The sequence below is a fragment of the Musa acuminata genome, chromosome BXJ1-6, assembly GCF_036884655.1.
Source record: "Musa acuminata AAA Group cultivar baxijiao chromosome BXJ1-6, Cavendish_Baxijiao_AAA, whole genome shotgun sequence".
Classification (NCBI taxonomy): Eukaryota; Viridiplantae; Streptophyta; class Magnoliopsida; order Zingiberales; family Musaceae; genus Musa; species Musa acuminata.
In genome coordinates, this window is record NC_088332.1 from 37202249 (window position 1) to 37221482 (window position 19234).

General features: G+C 37.5%; 3 protein-coding genes across 5 annotated transcripts; 2 read left to right on the forward strand and 1 right to left on the reverse strand.

Moving 5' to 3' along the window:
- Positions 1-202: 202 nt before the first annotated feature.
- LOC135585379 (UPF0496 protein 1-like) lies at positions 203-3474 on the reverse strand. 3 transcript variants are annotated; one of them, XM_065188389.1, is made up of 3 exons: positions 3120-3474; positions 1781-2999; positions 203-614 (listed from the first exon to the last, which is right to left on the reverse strand). In XM_065188389.1, exon 2 carries the CDS (start codon positions 2987-2989, stop codon positions 1805-1807), a length of 1185 nt encoding a protein of 394 aa, XP_065044461.1. In that variant the 5' UTR covers positions 2990-2999; positions 3120-3474; the 3' UTR covers positions 203-614; positions 1781-1804. The 3 variants fall into 3 exon arrangements, 2 of the variants coding, with proteins under 2 accessions (XP_065044461.1, XP_065044460.1); XR_010514429.1 differs by having other exon boundaries at positions 700-3474; XM_065188388.1 differs by having other exon boundaries at positions 1781-3474.
- A 6307-nt stretch (positions 3475-9781) lies between these two features.
- LOC135676802 (arabinosyltransferase RRA2-like) lies at positions 9782-13578 on the forward strand. The gene is made up of 2 exons (XM_065188391.1): positions 9782-10048; positions 12284-13578. The coding sequence occupies exons 1-2, from the start codon at positions 9857-9859 to the stop codon at positions 13397-13399; spliced, it is 1308 nt and encodes a 435-aa protein (XP_065044463.1). The 5' UTR covers positions 9782-9856; the 3' UTR covers positions 13400-13578.
- A 2867-nt stretch (positions 13579-16445) lies between these two features.
- Positions 16446-17946, forward strand: LOC135677805 (geranylgeranyl pyrophosphate synthase 7, chloroplastic-like). The gene has a single exon (XM_065190211.1). It carries the CDS (start codon positions 16680-16682, stop codon positions 17829-17831), a length of 1152 nt encoding a protein of 383 aa, XP_065046283.1. The 5' UTR covers positions 16446-16679; the 3' UTR covers positions 17832-17946.
- The last annotated feature ends 1288 nt before the right edge of the window (positions 17947-19234 follow it).

Sequence of the window (19234 nt, forward strand, 5' to 3'; positions counted from 1 at the left end):
TACAGCCTTCCCTAAAATGTGTGAAGGATTGTTACCAAGTCGCTTAAGCTTCTCCTCTAAATCATAGATGCCGAACCCCAAAGTAACTCTTCCCTCTCTCTCTCGATCTCTCCAAGTTATATCTATTAATCTCTTTTTCCTTGCTCACTTCTGTTTTTCTATTATAAATCACAACAAATTAGTTACTGATAAGAACTTAGGGTCATCCTAAGATGTAAAATAATTGATTGGAAAAATCCTATTTGAATATATTGTCTTTGGCATTTGGGTACTATTTTTATTGTAGTTCAGACTATGCTGCTTTGTTATTTTACAAGGTGATAAACACATTTAATCTCATGTCGCATCGATCGAGCTGCTGAGATCCTAAATTTAGACCTTCTATCACTCGGATGTTATGCTGGATGGATGCCTTCGTTGTCGATAAGGTTTGTGGTCTTTTTAGTCCCACCGGATTTCCTGGTGAAAAGAAGATCGATCATAGACATTCATCGGCAGCAACAATGTCGTAAGATGACTCCTTCCCTAACTCTGTCAGCAACAATCTCTTATCACCTTAACAATCTCTTCTAACCACTATCTTGCTCCTTTTGCATTAGAAGTGAATGCCATCACTGCAATGGAGATTTTCTCATATTATTAAGCAAGCACACAATGAATTAAACAATATAAGAAAATTAATTAACGGTTTAGTTTTACCTGATCAGTAACGGCATCTACCACTGCGAAGCCACAAATCAGAAGAATATGATGTGGTGATCTTAGAAGTTGGACATAATGCATTTGTATTTTGAAATATATATACACACACAGACACACGAGTTCTCTACAACAGCATGTTCTGTAATTGTAGACAGACATCAAGCTCTGGACAAAGACAAAGGCCTCTAAGAACTAGTCTTTGACTGTTTGTAAAGTCTCTAGTTGTAGGGGAATGCCATACTGAATGAAAACCCAGAGTTAGTTTAAATTAAGGTTTTAATTATGTAGTGAGGATCATTAGGCAAATGATCTATTGACTAGACAAATATATTTTTACTCAGACCCATGTTCCTTTGTCACAGACCTTGATTTACTGAGAAAGAGGAGTCTCATTAGTCATCAATTGAGATTGATAATTTACCAAAGAGAAAACCTTGGATGCAAATTCCAAGTTTTCTTCAAGTCTCATATAGCAAGGCAGTAGGGTCCTCAATTACTGAGCTATCAAGCAAGATCGTAAAAGGAGTTGCTTATGCAATTGCAATAGCATACATAACAACTACATTCTGCATGGAAACCATGCATATATATTGCAACAAATCAAGTAGACTTTCCAGTTGCATCTAGAGTTTAAACTCATGCTGATGTCAATGAAGGAAATTGAAGTCTCGACATTGAGGATGGCCCCCCAAATTATGAAGTAGCGTAGATTGGATCGGGTGAAATCTGAGAGCTTTCAAGATTTTGATTGAATTTAAAGTCTCAATATAAGGTAGACAGCAACTCAATATAATTTGGGTTAAAATGTTTAATACACCCTACTGTAAAATCAATTCTTTTCATGGCAAGAATGAAATCCTTTGTAGAGTTCCAAATAAAGCTAAAATAAGTGGACAGTGGGCATGACACAGAAATCCTATCTCCCCCTTACCCCTTCATGTCATCATAAGAAGATACATTAGTTCAACATGTTTATGGCTGCAGATTGTAATGATCGAGGAAGATATCAAATTTCTACAATCAATCAAACAGGCCAAGTAAACGAGTGAAGAAAATTAAAGCAGTTATTGTGCCTTACCAAGTTGTTTTTTTTTTGTTTTCCTCACTCAATTGGGTGCTTCATGATCCTTTGCAAAACCACTGTCCTGGTTTTCCTAATATCCCTGCTGCACCGATCAACTTGCACTCCCAAATTCTCGATGCTCGTAGTAAACTGCTCCAACTTCCTCTTAATTTCCCAGATTGCAAACTTCATTGCCTCCACATCCTTGAGGGCAAAATCTGCATCTTCCGACAGCGAATTGAAATGAATTTCCAGATTATCAACCATCACCCTTATGGTATCCAAATCTTTCAGAGCAATGCAGGTGCCAAATTGCATTGAAGAAAGAAGGTCCCTCTCTTCTCCCAAAGCATTCTGGTAGTTCTTTAACAGTGAGTTGATCCACTTTCCAGCCGAACCGATCGGAATGGTGCATGCAGCAGCCAAGGCAGCTGCAACGGGCGGCGCAGCTACAGCAGCCGCTACAACAGAGCATATAACGACAGCTGCGAGAGCAGACACAAAGATTATGTTCGACACCTTCCTCCATGCATTGATGGATCTCAGCTTCTTGTCGAGCTTCTTCTTTCTCAGCAGCAGCTTCTCCAGCATTAGCTGCTGCTGCCTGTAAACAGATTGGAACACCTGAGAGAATTCTTCGGTGAATGGATTTCCGGCAGCCTTAAAATGTCTCAGTTTCTCTAATGTCATCGCGTACTTCCTTTTCCCATCTTCGATCTCCATCTCGCCCTTGTCCTTGTTCTCATTCTCGAAGTGCTGGAGAGCGAAGTGAATTATCAAATGGCTATCGCGAGCTCTCTTGAGGCACTTCTCGAGCTCGGTACAGTAGTCGAGGGTCTGGATGCTGCACTCGAAGTAGTCGTTGGCGAGGTCGAAGAGCTCGGAGTTCTTCCAGATGTCCTTCTTGGACTCCAGGATGACATCGACCACTTCCTTGTCCGTGTCGAGGAGGCAGCCGGTGACCTCACTGAGGGTGTTGAAGGAGAGGGAGCGGAGCTCGACACCGAGGGCGAGGGTGGAGATGGCGTGACTAGTGCGCCGCTGTAGCGTGGCATCGAAGGACCGGAGGTCAGGGTCATCACGGCACGCCGCCTCGTAGTAGCTCAGCTCCGCCGTGTACGGAATACCGTTCTGGCCAACGTCGGAGGGGGCGCCGCCGCCACCGCTGCCGCTATCCTGGCGGGCAGCCACCATGGTGGGCCTCCGGCTGAACCGGCCACCCATTTCGGATGAGCTAAAAAAAGGGGGGTTTTTATGGATGAAATCACCTAAGATGCTAGTAAAAATCCAAAATTTTGGCAGAATAAAAGGAAAATATTACAGAAAAAAGACGAATCGGATGGCAAAATCTCACTTTCTCCGAGTCACCCAACAACAGAACGATCAAGAAGAGAAATGAACAAGCTGGGTGCCTTTTAATTGGCTTAAATCAGAAAAGATTGAAATTTTGTGAAGCCCGGAAGGGATCAGATCGGTTAGAGGAGGAAACACAGAGGGGCGAGTCCAAGTAGCAAAGAGGTCAGAAAGGGAACGAGAGAGAGAGAGAGAGAGAGAGGAAGAATGGGGATGCTATCGGAAAGCAGAAGAAATAGCAACCGAAGCCTGTCGGGGAGCAATTCGTTCTTCTCCCTCAAAGACTAATCGCAGCTTCCGCGAAGGCAGCCAATCGAGTCAACGAAAGGGAGATCGCAGGGAGATAAGTCGAAGTAAGCAAACGCAAAGCCTTACGGGAGAGAGAAGAAAAATACAATATTTATTATTATTGTTGTTGTTGTTATTATTATTATTATTATTTGGTGTGACGTCAGCTAAAACAAATCTTGCATCCATTATAATGATTAGTCTAATACTAAGTCCTATCAAGGGATTAGTGCTGACCTCTAATTAATTTTACTACTAATGACTTGAGGTTTCTTGGACCTCAGACAAACTCTTGCTACCCACCCACCCTATTCAAGCCTCAAGGTCATAAAAAAGAAAGAAAATTATTTATAATATTTGATATAATTTATGTGTATTGTGCCTTGGTTTTCTTGGCTTGGGTTTTTCTAACCTTTGGACTAACGAGTGGTCTTGTAAGAAGGTTTATATTCAATGAACGGACATAGTAATCCTTGGTAATGTTTTATCGATGTAATGGGAACAAACAATCGCACGACATCATTTTGTAGTTATGTTAGCACGTGGCCACAAATCCGATTTGTTTTAATCTTTTGGTACAACCACTATCTGCTCAAGAAACAAAAACATTTCTTATGATAGAAATAACTTGAATGGTTGACTATTAGTCACGTTGTTTGACCAATTATTCTTGAAACTTGATCAATTATTCTTTAACATATATATATATATATATATATATATATAAAAGAATTTTATCACTATAAAATTATGTTATGTCGGAGAACCTTATGCCGTGACCGACGTGTCAGCATAGTTTAGTATGATCCCGAGTGCGCACAGTCGCCCACACGGAGGCTTGAGTTGAACAGGTCGACGTCGGGTCGAAGCTCCGTCACTTAGTGTGGTTTCTCCCTTGGCGGGCTATTGCTTCTTCATCGTGTTCCTACACAAAGGCCAGAGTCGGAAGGAGAGTTTTCTGACTTGACCCTTCAGAATGTCAAGTCAGTGTTGAGTGGGATTAAGTGCAGTTGAAGTCTTTTTGCTCCCCCCTCTTGGTCAGGGGTTAGCTTTTATACTTACAAACGAAGATCGATCGTACGTGATTTGTTAATGACGGTTAACTCCTCGTGCGGTCGGCTTGTACCTCCTATGCAAGCGTCAATCGATTTGTACGGATCTACGTGCGCATGGCTTCATTTTGAGTTTTTCGGAGCGGCTCTATGCTATGCGGGCGCCATCTCGTATGGCGTTGGACAACACGGGAGCAGGCGATCGTCCTATCCAAGTCCAAAATGCCAGGTTGATGTAGCATACAAGGTCATCTTTGACCTTGTTTATTGGTGCTGATGTGACTGTTACGTGGGCGAATATATCGTATCAACATTTCTATTTCACATAGACTAAACCAAAAAATTTGTTTTGAACCACAAAAAGACCATATTAAAGCATGTTTGAACTGTCCCAATCCATGACCTAGTTTGGACATCGATGAATTTGTGCCGATTCGTATATCCATGGATTAAAGACCTTTTGTTGAATGCGGATGAAATATGGCAAAATTCTTCTTTAGTTTGATGAGAATCATTTTGTTTGCTAGAAAAATGATAGAATTCTGATTGCTTATTTTTCTAGTCATATTATCCTACAGTTGTTGACTACTTGTTCATATCAAATTTCATCCGATGTTCTCCATCATGCATATTTATCTCAAAAAAATAAAATTGCTATTAGGCAAGAAGTCTCGTACAGTCGGTATTAGACAAATCAGCACCCAAGATAAAAGAAAAAAAGATTTGATTGAGCAAGCAAACTTTATTCTTATCCACAAAAAAAAAAGAAAAAAAAAGAAAAAGGAAAACCGAATCTCCTCAAAAGAATCGAAGAGAACAAAAATACATCTAATAGCAATATTAATGAGATGCCAAGAAGACTCTTTATTCTTATATAGGACGTCAGTAGTTATCGCATCATCCGTCTCAATATGAACTTTTTTCAACATAAATTAGAAAATTAAAATGAAATATCAAGCTTACTACTAAGTAGAGAAAAATCACAATTATCGACCACAGGGATAATAATAAACTTTTGAATTAAGAAAACCAAGTTGTGCAAGATATTATGTAGATGCCATGATGTGTTGAGTTCATCATGATCCTTTGAGAGATATCCAAGCCAGTTGAGTTCATCATGCTCCTTTGAGATATATCCATGCCAGTTGAGTGCATCATGCTCCTTTGAGAGATATCCAAGCCAACATGGAAGAAGACAAAGGAGCTCCATGCTCGTTGATGAAGGGCCACATATAAACTAAGCATCTACTTCTCTTCAATATTCATGTCATTCGGAGGTCAATTCATCCTCGGGTTTCTGACTTTTCTTCCAGCACGAACCAGTGAGTTTATTTTTGAGGTAAATAAACTCAAAAACATGGTTTATTTGCTTACTATATCTTTCTTTACGAGTAAATATCATAGCTTATCTCTCTAACACTGATAGCATTTGGTTTTGGGTTGTGGAAGTTAAATATGGGTTGTGGAGTTCATCATGCTCCTTTGAGAGATATTCAATGTTCTTTGAGAGATATCCAACCTGCTCTGATGGACCATGCCAGTGGAATGTAATAGTGTCCTTTACCATTTAACTGCAACGTAGATCCAGAGCACTGTCTAATTGCTAAATCTCATGGTTTAATAATAAAATTAATTGATTAACTTATTAGATTAATATATTTTTGAGTTAAATAACATAAGAAATATTTCGATTATAAACTTGGATGATCACCAAAGAGGCAAACGTTGAACCTGAGAATTGATCGATGCGTAGAAGAACAAATTTCGTGCTAAAGATTCAGACATCATGCTTGAAACATTGGAAGACATGCAAATGCTTTCACGTTATGTCAGATGAAATTGTTAAGTCAAGATCAAAGTATTATGCTGTTGTGCTTGTGCTTAAGTTTAAGTAAGAATTGAGCCGTTAAAAGAAAGTTCATCATATTTTGAAGATAACACACAGATAAGGAGTCTTATTAAGACCTATCATACCTTTCAGTATTCATAATATTGAAATCCTTTATATACCATGATGACTCATGCTTTTTGTCGTTAATAAAGAGGGATAAGTGGTGACTCATGCATGAACAAAAACAATGGTTGAAATTTGAAACTTAAAATGATTATGATTATAACTTAAAATTTGTAACTTGATTGAATATTAATTTTTGGGTTTGAATGATTGAATCATAATATTGACAAGATCAAATTTGTTTGAACATGAATTTAGTATAAGTATTTAAAAGTATATATGATAATTTGAGTTCAAGTTTATCGTAACTTTTTAAATGACAAATAGACAGTTAAGTTTTATTAAAACCTCGTTATCAATTTGTTGATATTATAAAAAGGGGTGAAATTGTTGAATCCTGAATTTTGATAATGAATCTAATTGATAATTTTATTGGACTAATATACTTTTAAGATTAGTGACATAGAAAATATTTTGATCACAAACACGGACCACTGAAGGGCCAATTGTTAGGTAAGAGAGTTGAATGGTATATCAAAAAATTATCATGTCAAAAATTGAACATCAAGCCAAAGGAATACCGAATGGATCAAATATTACGTTGGAAGATTGAATGTCATGAGAAAATCGACATATTGATGAAATAAATGATATGCTAAAGGAAAAGAAATGATATGTCGAAGGTTCAAATGAACTATCAGAAGATTTAATGACATGTCGGAATAACGTACAATATACTATAAGCTTTGTAAATATATCAAATATGTGATTGATTTGTCAAAATCTTGATCGAGGTCATTATGAGTCATATTGGATCGAAAAATACCAACTTATAAAGAAAGTCATTGGGCTTGAATCAGACTATATTAGGCCTATTAAAAAGCAAAACTAGTGGATGAAACTAGACTTTGATGATGGTACCATCAACCCTAACAGTAGTAATATCGCTTGAGTCAACCGACAAGTATTGTTTGTGCTTTATCAATCTTTTTGATGATGACACTACCTATGTCATGATGGTACTATCTAGGCCGACGATAGTACCACATAGGTTGGTGGTAGTACAGTTAGAGTCGAAATTTATAGTATAGTTATGATAGTAGCATCATCAAGTACCGACGATAATACTGCTCGTATCCCGAAACTTTGTAGATTTAAATTTTTAGCTTTATTCTTGAAGTCTTTTGGGTATATAAATATATCAATTAGGCTTAGTTGATGGAGTATCTATTCATGAGCCAGTGAAGTATTGTAAACTCTTATTTTGAGTATAGTTTGAGTCACTTTATTATCTTGAATTTGGTTAAAATTTTAAGTTATAGGAGGTGAAAGATCTCTTATAAAAATAAAGTATGAAGGTTATCTCCTAAGTTTTAAAAAGAAAAAAGTTGTAATAAGATAGTCGATCTTTGCATGTTAAAAAGAAAATTAATAGTGAAAGCCAATAACCTCAAAGAAAGAGGAATCAAGAGTAGAACTACGTCAAGAAAATTGATCCACTATAAATTATTTTATCTATTTTATTTACCTTTTTTACTTATTACTTAGTTTTATTCTCTTTATTTACAACGTTAATTTCACACCCCCATCTTTGATTGAGTATGATTAACATCTTGACAAAAAAAAGTTCTGATCATGTAATCAATAAATAGGAACATGTAAACCTTACTATTCATTTGAAATAGAAATAGCTTGAGATGACTCCACCAGATATTATCCCATACGAACAAGAGGACAACAAGACTATTGAAGTCTCAGTCCTACTTGTTTTAGAAATAGCCATATGTTCTATATACGGTGTCTCTATATTGAGGTTTCTTTCAGCTAGTTGGAGTTCGTTTAGGTTTTGGCAAGCAAATCAGTCTGGAAAGAAGTATGAGAAGTAGCAACACTAGCAAAGAAGCAAGAGAAGAGGATAACAAGTCTCCTTCACCAACCTTGTCGGAGACAATCTCATATATTTGTTGATCTCCGAGAAATATATATATATATATATATATATATATATATATATATATATATATTAGAAAACCACAGGTAAAGTACAATCAGAAAAATTGAAGGCTATGAACACGACATTTCTTATCATCTCCTGAGAGAGAATAGCAAGAAATTATTACCAAGGTTCATAGTGCTGTTACATGACCTTACTCTAATTTCTTTTCTTGATTTACTATCTATTATGAAGGTATAGTGGGAGTGGTATCGTCTTCTCACACTTCATAATCCAACCTGTCACACTTAATAATTTTTAGTAATAATACTAAAATATAAAATATATGAATAATATCATTCAAATAATATCATTCAAATATTTACATGTTAAATTTCTCATATTATTAACTAAAATTAAATTATCTGAGCTTCGATACCATCGATACAGTTGTATTGAAAGTTGCTCTCTATCCTCCCCCATGCTTATAAACCTTTAACCCTAGTTTTAATTAGTTTAAATCTTATCTAAAATTTTTATTACAGATTCTACTCTTCTTTTTGTGATAATTATATTTTACATGACCATTTGATTATCTTTTCTTTTCATTACATTATGCTACCTATAATTCTTTCTTACATTTGACTGAAACTGAAACCCTATCCTTACGCAACAATAAGCTAACTACCAAAAAGTCTTAACACATTCATCATTGTTTAAAGTAAAAGCAAAGAAATTATCAAACTCTAAATTGATTTTGTTGATATACTTTTTCTTTTACTAGAAAGGAAATAAATCATCAAATTAAGCTGTAATTTTGGTGAAATCATAAACAAAGCTTCTTTTCCACAGAGTATTTATTATTCAAATGTACTCACTACAAATGCCTTTTTTATGTTTTTTCTCCAACAACACTATGTAACTTTAATAATAATAATAATAATAATAATAATAATAATAATAATAATAATAATAATAATAATAATAATACATGGAATTGACTACATAAATATCTTGTTGTTATTGAGTTCCATTAAAAATCATTTATTATTTAAGTTACCAGTATTTAATTTATTTATATTTTCTGATAAAGTTTTCTAGATGTCTGTCTGTCTTCCCTCATATCATTAATTTGATGTATTTTTATTGTAACATCAAATGTCTTCCCTCATTAGGACATATCCATATTATATCAAATGTTTATCTTTCATTTAATCCTTTTATGAATATATTTTTTAATCTTTTTGAGCAACCTAAACTTTTATATATATAAAATACTTAATAATACATAATTTAGATTTTTAGAATGTTAATTGCTTGTCTCTGTCATTCCACATTTTTTTACTTTTACTCTTTTTTTTTCTTTACTGTTTTTCTTCTCCATTTCTCTTCCACCGTAACGCCTCATTACTACAACATAAATAAATGCATCTCCTTTTTCTGACTCTTTATCTCGCCCTCGTCCTGTCCTACGCTTACTCTGCTTCTCCAGATCGGCGGTTTCATAGAGGATGGCGGGGCGGCGTGATGGCCTCCTGGCGCGATCCAATGGATCGCCCTCTCGCGGATCCCGAATCGCCATGGCCGTCGCCGTCGGCGTCCTCCTTGGTTGCGTCTGCGCCTTCCTCTACCCGGACGGCCTCTTTCGTTCTTTCTCGACCTTGCCTTCCCACGGCCAGGATTCGGCCGCTGATTGGAGTCTGGTATGGCGATTCGACCCTCTCTCGTTTGTTATGTCGGGTTTCCAGTGTAAAGATAGATCTTTGACAAGAAACCAACTTAAGAGATGAGATCCTGAGAACGGTCGCAAAAGAAAGTTGAAGATTTTGCAATATTGGCAAGAAAGCGAGCCGCGTCGACATAATTTATTTACTACTTTGTTCTATGTGGATCACAAGGAACCACTCACAAATCTGAATGATTTTTTTAATGTGCTACATTTGATTTGGTTTTCTTTTTATTTTTAAAGAGGGAAGAAGAGATTTTGGTATTCTTTGGCTCAAATTATGCTTCTACTTTCTTTTTTCCGCATCTAGATATTACTGAGAGGGGTATCTTGTTAGTTTTCTATTGTTTGTTTACAATGTGTGATTAGGCCAATTTTTTTTTTTCTTTTTTTAGTTTTCTCTGAAGCTAGGCACAGAAGTCTTTGTTGTGTACAGTACATCAGAGTATTAGTGAACTTTGACGTTATTATCCTTCAGGTGGGAATTTGGAAGTTTAAAAGGATCTTTTTGATAAATATCAATCTTCCTATATTTTGTTTTGGTTTTGGAACTATTTTTTTTGGCAACAAAGTTGTTTCTTTTATCTGAGACTCGTATTATATACTTCAAAATGATCTTCTTGATAATGATCAATCTTGTGACCGAAGCATGCTTTCAAGCTATTTAATATAGTTTTGATTTCTGATTTTTAATCATCAAAATTATTTTTCTTATCTCAGACTTGTCATTATACATCTTACTTGTCTATTTAGGGTACGACTTAATGGGGTTGAGAAGTGAGAGACATTGGGGATTATCTGGTAGAAACATGCACAGAGAGTGCATGTTGACCCTGTGGCCCAAAGCACACTTTGGAGTGATACTATATGTAGTCAGGAGCTAAAACTTCCTAATTCCTCGACGAGTTCATGTCTACTTGTGGTTACAGTGTATATCCTTTGTACATGAAGGTGATGCTCTCATCATTATCTTCTATCCTGATGGATTGGTTGGCACTTATAAGTTTCATTATTGTTCCTGGAAAACATTTAGCTAGCAGTAATATATGGTGTAACCAAGGTCTTCAAATTTTTGTACAGCCTTAAGGAGGTGTTAGGTTCGATGCTGAAACTGGAATTTGAACTGAAATCAGGATTGATATTGAATTTCACTAGAATTGGAATTGGAAACACTAGAATCAGAATGATCAGATCCTTTTACATCTTCTGTACTTGAATTTCAAAATAAGAATCACGATTAAAGTTGGATCTAATAAATAACATAATTGATTAATTTAAAATATTTTTATGCGATATAATTTTTTAATCTTATTTTGTTACATATTATTTTATTTTAATATAATAATAGAATTTTTTATGTTCATATTTCATTAATATTATTTTTTATGTTATATGTTGCACCTTAGTGTTTACTTCGTTAGTTAATATTCTTTTAGTGAGAAAGAAGATGTAAAGGTCAAATGAATATTATATCTAGGAATCACAATTTATTCTTGAGGGAGAGTCAGACGTGAGATCCAGGCTTTAAACCTTATTTTGATTTCGCTCTGTCATTGGAATGAGAATTTGATTATTTTAATTCAAACATCAACAATGGGACTTGATGATTTCATTTCGTGTTTGTTTTCCATGTCACCAACCTGACCACAAATTGCAGGCCTTTCTGTGTTTGGAAAATGGAAAGATCTATAACCAAACATGATGCTCATAGGTACTTCTGATAACTGAAGCTTAAATCGCCAAATTTTAGGCACATTTTGGGAAAAGTACAGCTTGATTCTTTTACCTATTCAAACAATTACTGGTGTTTGTACTTGAATTTATTAACATTTTAGCATTTCATCCATCATACAGGGTTGCTGGACTTTGTTGGATTTTCCTATCGTATATCTGTTTAGATTATCTGCTCTATTCTTCTCCATCATCAGTATCTAATTATAAACTCTGATGTAGTCTATCATTTTTTTTCTTTTCATGACCAAGTTCAGTTGTGTAGATATTTTAAGATTGAGCCAGTGGTTCCAAGCAATAGATTATAAAACAAAGATTGGTAGTTTTATCATGTAAACAACAAAATGAGATAAGTTTTGACTTTCCAAATTCAAACGAAGCTATGAGCAAAGGATTTATTCTATTGTCATCCTGTTGGGGCAGTTTAGATTGATCACTACTTGTATTGTATACCTATGTTATTTTCCTTTTATTTGTCTAGGGTAACTCAGCAAAATGCGAAACATCTGAGAGGACAAACGTGTTGAAATCTGAGTTGGCATCGCTCTCACAGAAGAATGAAGATTTGAAGAAACAGGTCATGGAGCTGACGACAAAACTTAAATTGGCTGAGCAGGGTAAAGATCAGGCTCAGAACCAGTTTGTAGCTCTAGGAGAGCGGCGTAAAGCTGGCCCTTTTGGTACTGTCAAGTCCCTGAGAACAAATCCGACTGTAGTTCCTGATGAATCTGTGAACCCTAGGTTGGCAAAGATTCTGGAAAAGGTAGCTGTTAGGAAGGAGCTTATAGTTGCACTAGCAAATTCCAATGTCAAGGATATGTTGGAGTTGTGGTTCCAGAATATTCAAAGAGTGGGTATACCCAACTATCTAGTAGTAGCTTTGGATGATGAGATAGAAAGATTTTGCAACTCAAGCAAAGTTCCTGTTTATCGAAGAAATCCTGATGAAGGTATTGATAGCATTGGAAGGAGTGGTGGAAATCATGCTGTCTCTGGATTGAAATTCCGCATCTTGAGAGAATTTTTACAGCTTGGGTACAGTGTTCTTCTTTCAGATGTCGATATAATCTACTTGCAGAACCCATTCGATCATCTCTACAGGGATTCTGATGTGGAGTCAATGAGTGACGGTCACAATAACATGACAGCCTATGGTTATGATGATGTCTTTGATGAGCCTTCGATGGGTTGGGCAAGATATGCTCATACAATGCGGATCTGGGTTTATAACTCTGGATTTTTCTACATAAGACCCACGTTTCCCTCTATTGAGCTTTTGGATCGTGTGGCGGACCGGTTGGCACGACAGAAGTCATGGGACCAAGCAGTTTTTAACGAAGAGCTCTTTTTTCCTTCACATCCAGGGTATGAGGGCCTTCATGCTTCCAAGAGGACCATGGACATGTATCTCTTTATGAACAGCAAGGTTCTCTTTAAGACCGTGAGAAAAGATGCCCATTTACGCCGGTTAAAACCTGTGATCGTTCACGTGAATTACCATCCAGAAAAGTTTGCTAGAATGAAAGCTGTTGTTGACTTCTTTGTGAACGGGAAGCAAGATGCGCTAGACCCTTTTCCTGATGGTTCACGGTACTAGTCAATCTTCTTCTTGCAATATTGTCCCTGGCAAACTGCAATTTCTAAGATTCATGGGTTAGTTTCTTTTAGGACACAACTTGGTGTGGTGTAAGTTGTGCTCCTAGTATACTATACGAACTAGCTATTTCTTGATATGTTCTCTTGTTTGAAGAGTTCTATGACAGCGTTTTTTTTTTCCCCGAGGTTTCCATGGAACACTTCCAACTTGGATGCTTTCACCTAAATTCCTACCTCGTGAGTGAAACACTACACTTTTTGAGGGGGTCTGGAGCTTGTAACTTTTTTGGTTGATCCAATGTTGTAGATTGATACACTTATCTGAAACTTGTGTCCTGCAGTTCTATCTTCTGGTATTATTGTAGGACACCCTACTTGATCCATGATGCCAATATTGACTCACAGAGCTGCATGATTAATCTCCAATTGATTCAAGATGCTGTAACTCCCATAAGTTACAGTATATAACTGAAGTTTAATTCTGCATACTTTAAATGTTAACTAAAACTTGGAGATTTCTGTTGTCTTTTATTTAAAGCTCATATGGATTTAAAGAACTTTCCTGTGTGTTTTTTTTTCCCCGAGTTCCTGAAATGTTCATCTTTGGCTTCTTGCAATGATTTATAATGTGTGTACATGGCATGCTATGGAAATTAAGGAGATTGATGTACCAAACAAGAATTGGCAACATGGCTTCGTCACATCTAACATCTGAAAAGACATCAGGAGACTAATAATTTTAACAACAGAAAAGTCAATTCAGACATGCAAGAATTGACTATGGAAGCATGCGTTAGGAGTCTATGAATTGATTCCATAACAGGCAATACCTCAATACAAAACTCTGCTATGTTTACTTAGAACAACGTAGTCTTAGTTTGGATTGCAGACATCAGATTTGGTCAAACGAGAGCAGAATCCATATCCCAGATATTATCTTGTTCACATCATCTAAGATTTGGTCAAACGAGAGCAGTGTATTCTACCAAATACACTTCCTTTCAATTTTGACCTAACCTTGGAATGTCTGATATTGTAGAAACTGGCTGTGTCTTCCAGTCTACCTCAGGGAACATTATCGCCGCCGGAGGCTATCATAACATTTGGATCCAGACTGACTCTTTATGCCTATCCTGCCATTTTGATGCTCCTTGGTGGATGCAGAATTTTTGTGAAAATGTCTTTCATCCTGCCAATTTTATTAAGGTGTTGACGGGCTTCACATTTCCAGAAATAATTACTGAATACCTACCTACCCCACAGCCTAGCTTACATTGTTAGAACCACCCTCCTCCCTTTTCTTGGGATAGAAATTTTGTAGCTTCCACCTCTTACCTTGCTTTCTTACTCTATGAATAAATAGATAGATAGTCAACAAGATGGGGAAGGCATCATGTTGCTTTCAACAGTTCACACTGACTTCAACTGCTCCATCAGGGTGCCAACCAGATTGAAATAACAACTAATACAACAAATAGCCATAAGTCAATGATTACAGAAGCATTTTAATGTATTCTGATCCGTCATTATATATGTTATGAAGTATCGCTATTCACTTCAACTTCAATCTTTCGTAAGACTTGCTTGTTAGGTGATGATCATCGTATTGTCCATCGTCAAATACTTGTTTATTTTTTCACTATCTAATTCTCTATCATTGCATTATGAATTATTAGTGTCATTCTTGATCGTAGATGATAACACTGACTCACCTTAATTTATTTTTTTAAATCTTATCATGTTTAAAATTAGAAAGAAGTATGTTTTGAGTAAAGTGAGATACAAATTATTAATCAAGATGTTCACATAGGGAGTCGAATTCTCTCATGCTCCAAAATGGCTTTAATATTTAATTTTCGTTTGAATATTTTATGTAAAATTTATATTAGGAGTATATTGAGTTAGTATTTATTCATAAATGATAAAAAAAAAGGATATGATAAGAGTTCAAAAGTTCATAATGAGTTCTGTGAGTCTATAATAAGAACATGTCTAAAGAATTCTATAGTGATAGTCGATATTGTTCATACATCCAAAGCTTAAAAAAATGAATATTTCTTTTAAATGTTATGCTAATGTGGCTTGGTTAGCCGATATTGTTCATACATCGAAAGCCAGTAGTTATTACTTATAAATGAATTTAGTTTATTGAAAAGAAAAAAAAAATAATGATATGTAATTTGAACAAAGATACGGATAGGAGTAACAATGAAAAAGTGTCTATTATTTTGAATTTGGTAAATAATTATTTTTAATATTAAAGTGACAACAAATATGATATCCAATCTGACTAGCAATCGTAGTGTTTGAATTCAGATCCAACTTACTACTTACTTTTCTATTCAAATTATTTTGATATTCGATTGATTGGTATCCAAATTTAATTTAAGCTAGTTTAGTAGAGTCAACCACAGTTTTTCCTCATGATCAAGGTGTTCTTTAGCAACATATTTTAACATGCTATGATCTATGAAGAAATAGCCCTTTTGCCAATGAAACGATGGCAACAAAAGAAATAGGATTTTATGAGTTATTAGGATGACTTATCATGATGAATTAGGATGATTCTTTTGGATTTCATTTATGAGTTATTAGGATGACTTATCTGATGACACTTTGTAAGAGCAGAGGCTTCATTCATTGGCAATAATGAATTGACCCAAACGACGGAAGATCGCTCCACGTCCTAATCTTAACATGTAACGATCAAGTTTCCGCACGCATCTCAATGACAGCACAAGACCGATACCCTCTCCCCGAATTCGCGGGTTGATCGGATCCCACACCGCCGTCCTCCATCTGTTCGTTGGCGACTTTGCTTCTTACACGCTAGCATCAGTAGGTCCGCAAGAAGATACAGCAACAGATGCAGCTGCTGCTGGGATCACCATATCCCTTCTGATCTAATCACCAACCATAATTGTCCATTACCCCCCAGGCTGGTCTTCTTCCCCATTCATTGGCTCCTTTGTTTTTCCCCCATGTACTCGGTAAGCGAACCAAAATCTTCGCTTCTCCAACATTAACATCTCCTCTCTTCCCTCCCATCCTCCTCGTCCCCTCTATATATGTATACATAGATACATGTTCCTCGTCATTCTCATACGAGAAGGGGGAGGCTGAAGGGGAGAGAGAGAGAGAGAGAGAGAGAGATCCTCTCCTCGTTCTACTCCACTTCCTCTTCATTCTCATACGAGAAGAAAGGAGGCTAAAAGGAGAAAGAGTGAGAGAGGAGAGAGAGAGAGAGAGAGTTTTGTCTTGTAAGTCTATATATACAACTGATGGCATCGCTTGCCCCTTGTATCTGCGGCACCGCTGTGGACCCGAGGACCCACATCTCCTCCCGCTCATCCTACTCCTCCACCGCCTTCTGCCTTCCTCCCCCTTTGCGGACGGCGACTGCGGCCCTAAGGACGCGACCCGCCACGTTCGCCTCCGCCCAACGCCGCCTCCCGCGACCGCCCTGCGTGATGGAGGTTGACACCTGCCCGTCCCCCGCGGCGGAACCGGCACCGGCGGAGGCCGAGGCTTTCGATTTCGAGGGCTACATGCTCCGGAAGGCGGCGGCCGTCAACAGCGCCCTTGACGAGGCCGTGCCGCTCGTGCACCCGGAGCGGTTCTACGAGGCGATGCGCTACTCCCTCCTCGCCGGCGGCAAGCGCATCCGCCCCGTCCTTTGCCTGGCCGCCTGCGAGGTTTCTGGCGGCCGGGACGCCTGCGCGATGCCCGCTGCCGTTGCCGTCGAGATGATCCACACCATGTCCCTCATCCACGACGACCTCCCCATCATGGACGACGACGACTTCCGCCGCGGCCGACCTTCCTGCCACCGCGCCTTCGACGAGCCCGTCGCCCTCCTAGCCGGCGACGCCCTCCCTTTCCTTGCCTTCGGCCACCTGGCAGACCCGGCATCCTACCCTGCCGACGGATCCGTGCCTCCTGACCGGATCGTCCGTGCTGTAAGTGAGCTTGCACGCTGCGCCGGTGCCGGGGGACTCGTCGCGGGCCAAGCGGCTGACATGGAGGCCACTGGGCTCGGATCTCACGTTAGCCTCGATCAGCTTGAGTTTATCCACCTCCACAAGACCGCTGCTCTTTTGGAGGCTTCGGTGGTCATCGGCGCCATCGTGGGTGGTGCCTCCGATCACCAGATTGAGCAGCTGAGAAATTACGCTAGGTGCATTGGGCTACTGTTCCAGGTTGTTGATGACATCCTCGACGTGACTAAATCGTCGGAGGAGCTGGGAAAGACGGCAGGGAAGGATCTGGCCAGTGATAAGACGACGTATCCAAAGCTGTTGGGTTTGGAGAAGTCAAGGGAGTTCGCCGAGGAGCTGCTGAAGGACTCAAAGGAGCAGCTTGCCGGATTTGATCCAATAAAGGCGGCGCCTTTGCTACACCTAGCGAATTATATTGCCGACCGCCAGAAGTAGATCATTCGGATGGTAAAACCGGGATCAATTTGATCTGCCATTAGGAGCTGCAATGTCATGGACATATATTCTCAAACACAATTATGTCTATCAAGTTTTGATAATTTCTGCATAATGATTTCTTAATCAGCAAAATGTTATCTTAGTTAGAAGAGCCATCAACATCTTGAAACCTTACAGTAATGCTAGAGAGAATCTTTATATCACAGAATCCCACAGCGACATCAGGCACGTAGGCAAACATAAGCATTGATGTCACCATCCATGGCAACTTTGCAGAAATGATAAACACTGCTTATGTTTCTCAAACACAGAGAAACATAAGCAGTGAACCTCTAACTAAACAATGTAACAGGACACTAATTATAACAGCGTGCTGAACAGTGAGTGATGCCTCCAAAGTCTCACTAACATCACCTTCCGTTAACAGAGAGAACGGAAGGAGAAGCTTTTTAGGGTTCCGTCGATGTCCGACGGTGCCGCGAACTTTTAGGCGTGTGCACTCTTACGATTACACCCCTTAGCATATTTGCTTTGGTTAAAATTACGATTGCTCGCCGCCTTTGCATATTTAAAATCTCATCTTCATTTATGTGTGCGGTTGTTCTTAAGCGTAATTTTCGGAGATGCAAGTCATTGGTTGACCTAATAGGTCAATTGGTCGGACTATAGATTTGATAATTTTCTTAAAAAAATTATAATTAACTCCATTGCATAATTAAAATTTTATATTCATTTATGTGTTCGCAAAATTTTAGGTGTAGTTTTTGAGGATGTAACAGTCGATCAAATCTCGTATCACAAGTCAATAGTTGACCTTTGCATATTTTTAGATTTGATAATTTTTTTAGAAAATTATAATTAACACCTTTGCATATTTAAAATTTCATATCATTTATGTGTGCGCTTTTAAGCGTAGTTTTTTTTATGATGGATCTGTCGGTTAAGTCTCATATCATAAGTCATTAATTGACCTAATAGGTCAATTGGTGGGACAATAGATTTGATAATATTTAAAAAAAAAAAAATATAATTAACACCTTTATATATTAAAAATTTCATATCATTTATGTGTCTGCTTTTAAGCATAGTTTTTGATAGTGGATCATTCGGTTAAGACTCTTATCACAAGTCATTGGGACTATAGATTTGATGTTTTTTAGAAAATTATAATTAACCCATGCATATTTAAAATTTTATATTCATTTATGTATGTGCTTTTAAGCATAGTTTTCGAGGATTGATCCATCAATTAAGTCTTTTTGAATTCTCGATTTTGATTATAAAATTAATTAATAAGTTTATTGGGCTAATATACTTTTGAGATAAGTAATGCATAAAATACTTCAATCAAGACCATCGAAGAGTCAACTATTAAGCAAAGTCAAATATTGTGCTAAGAA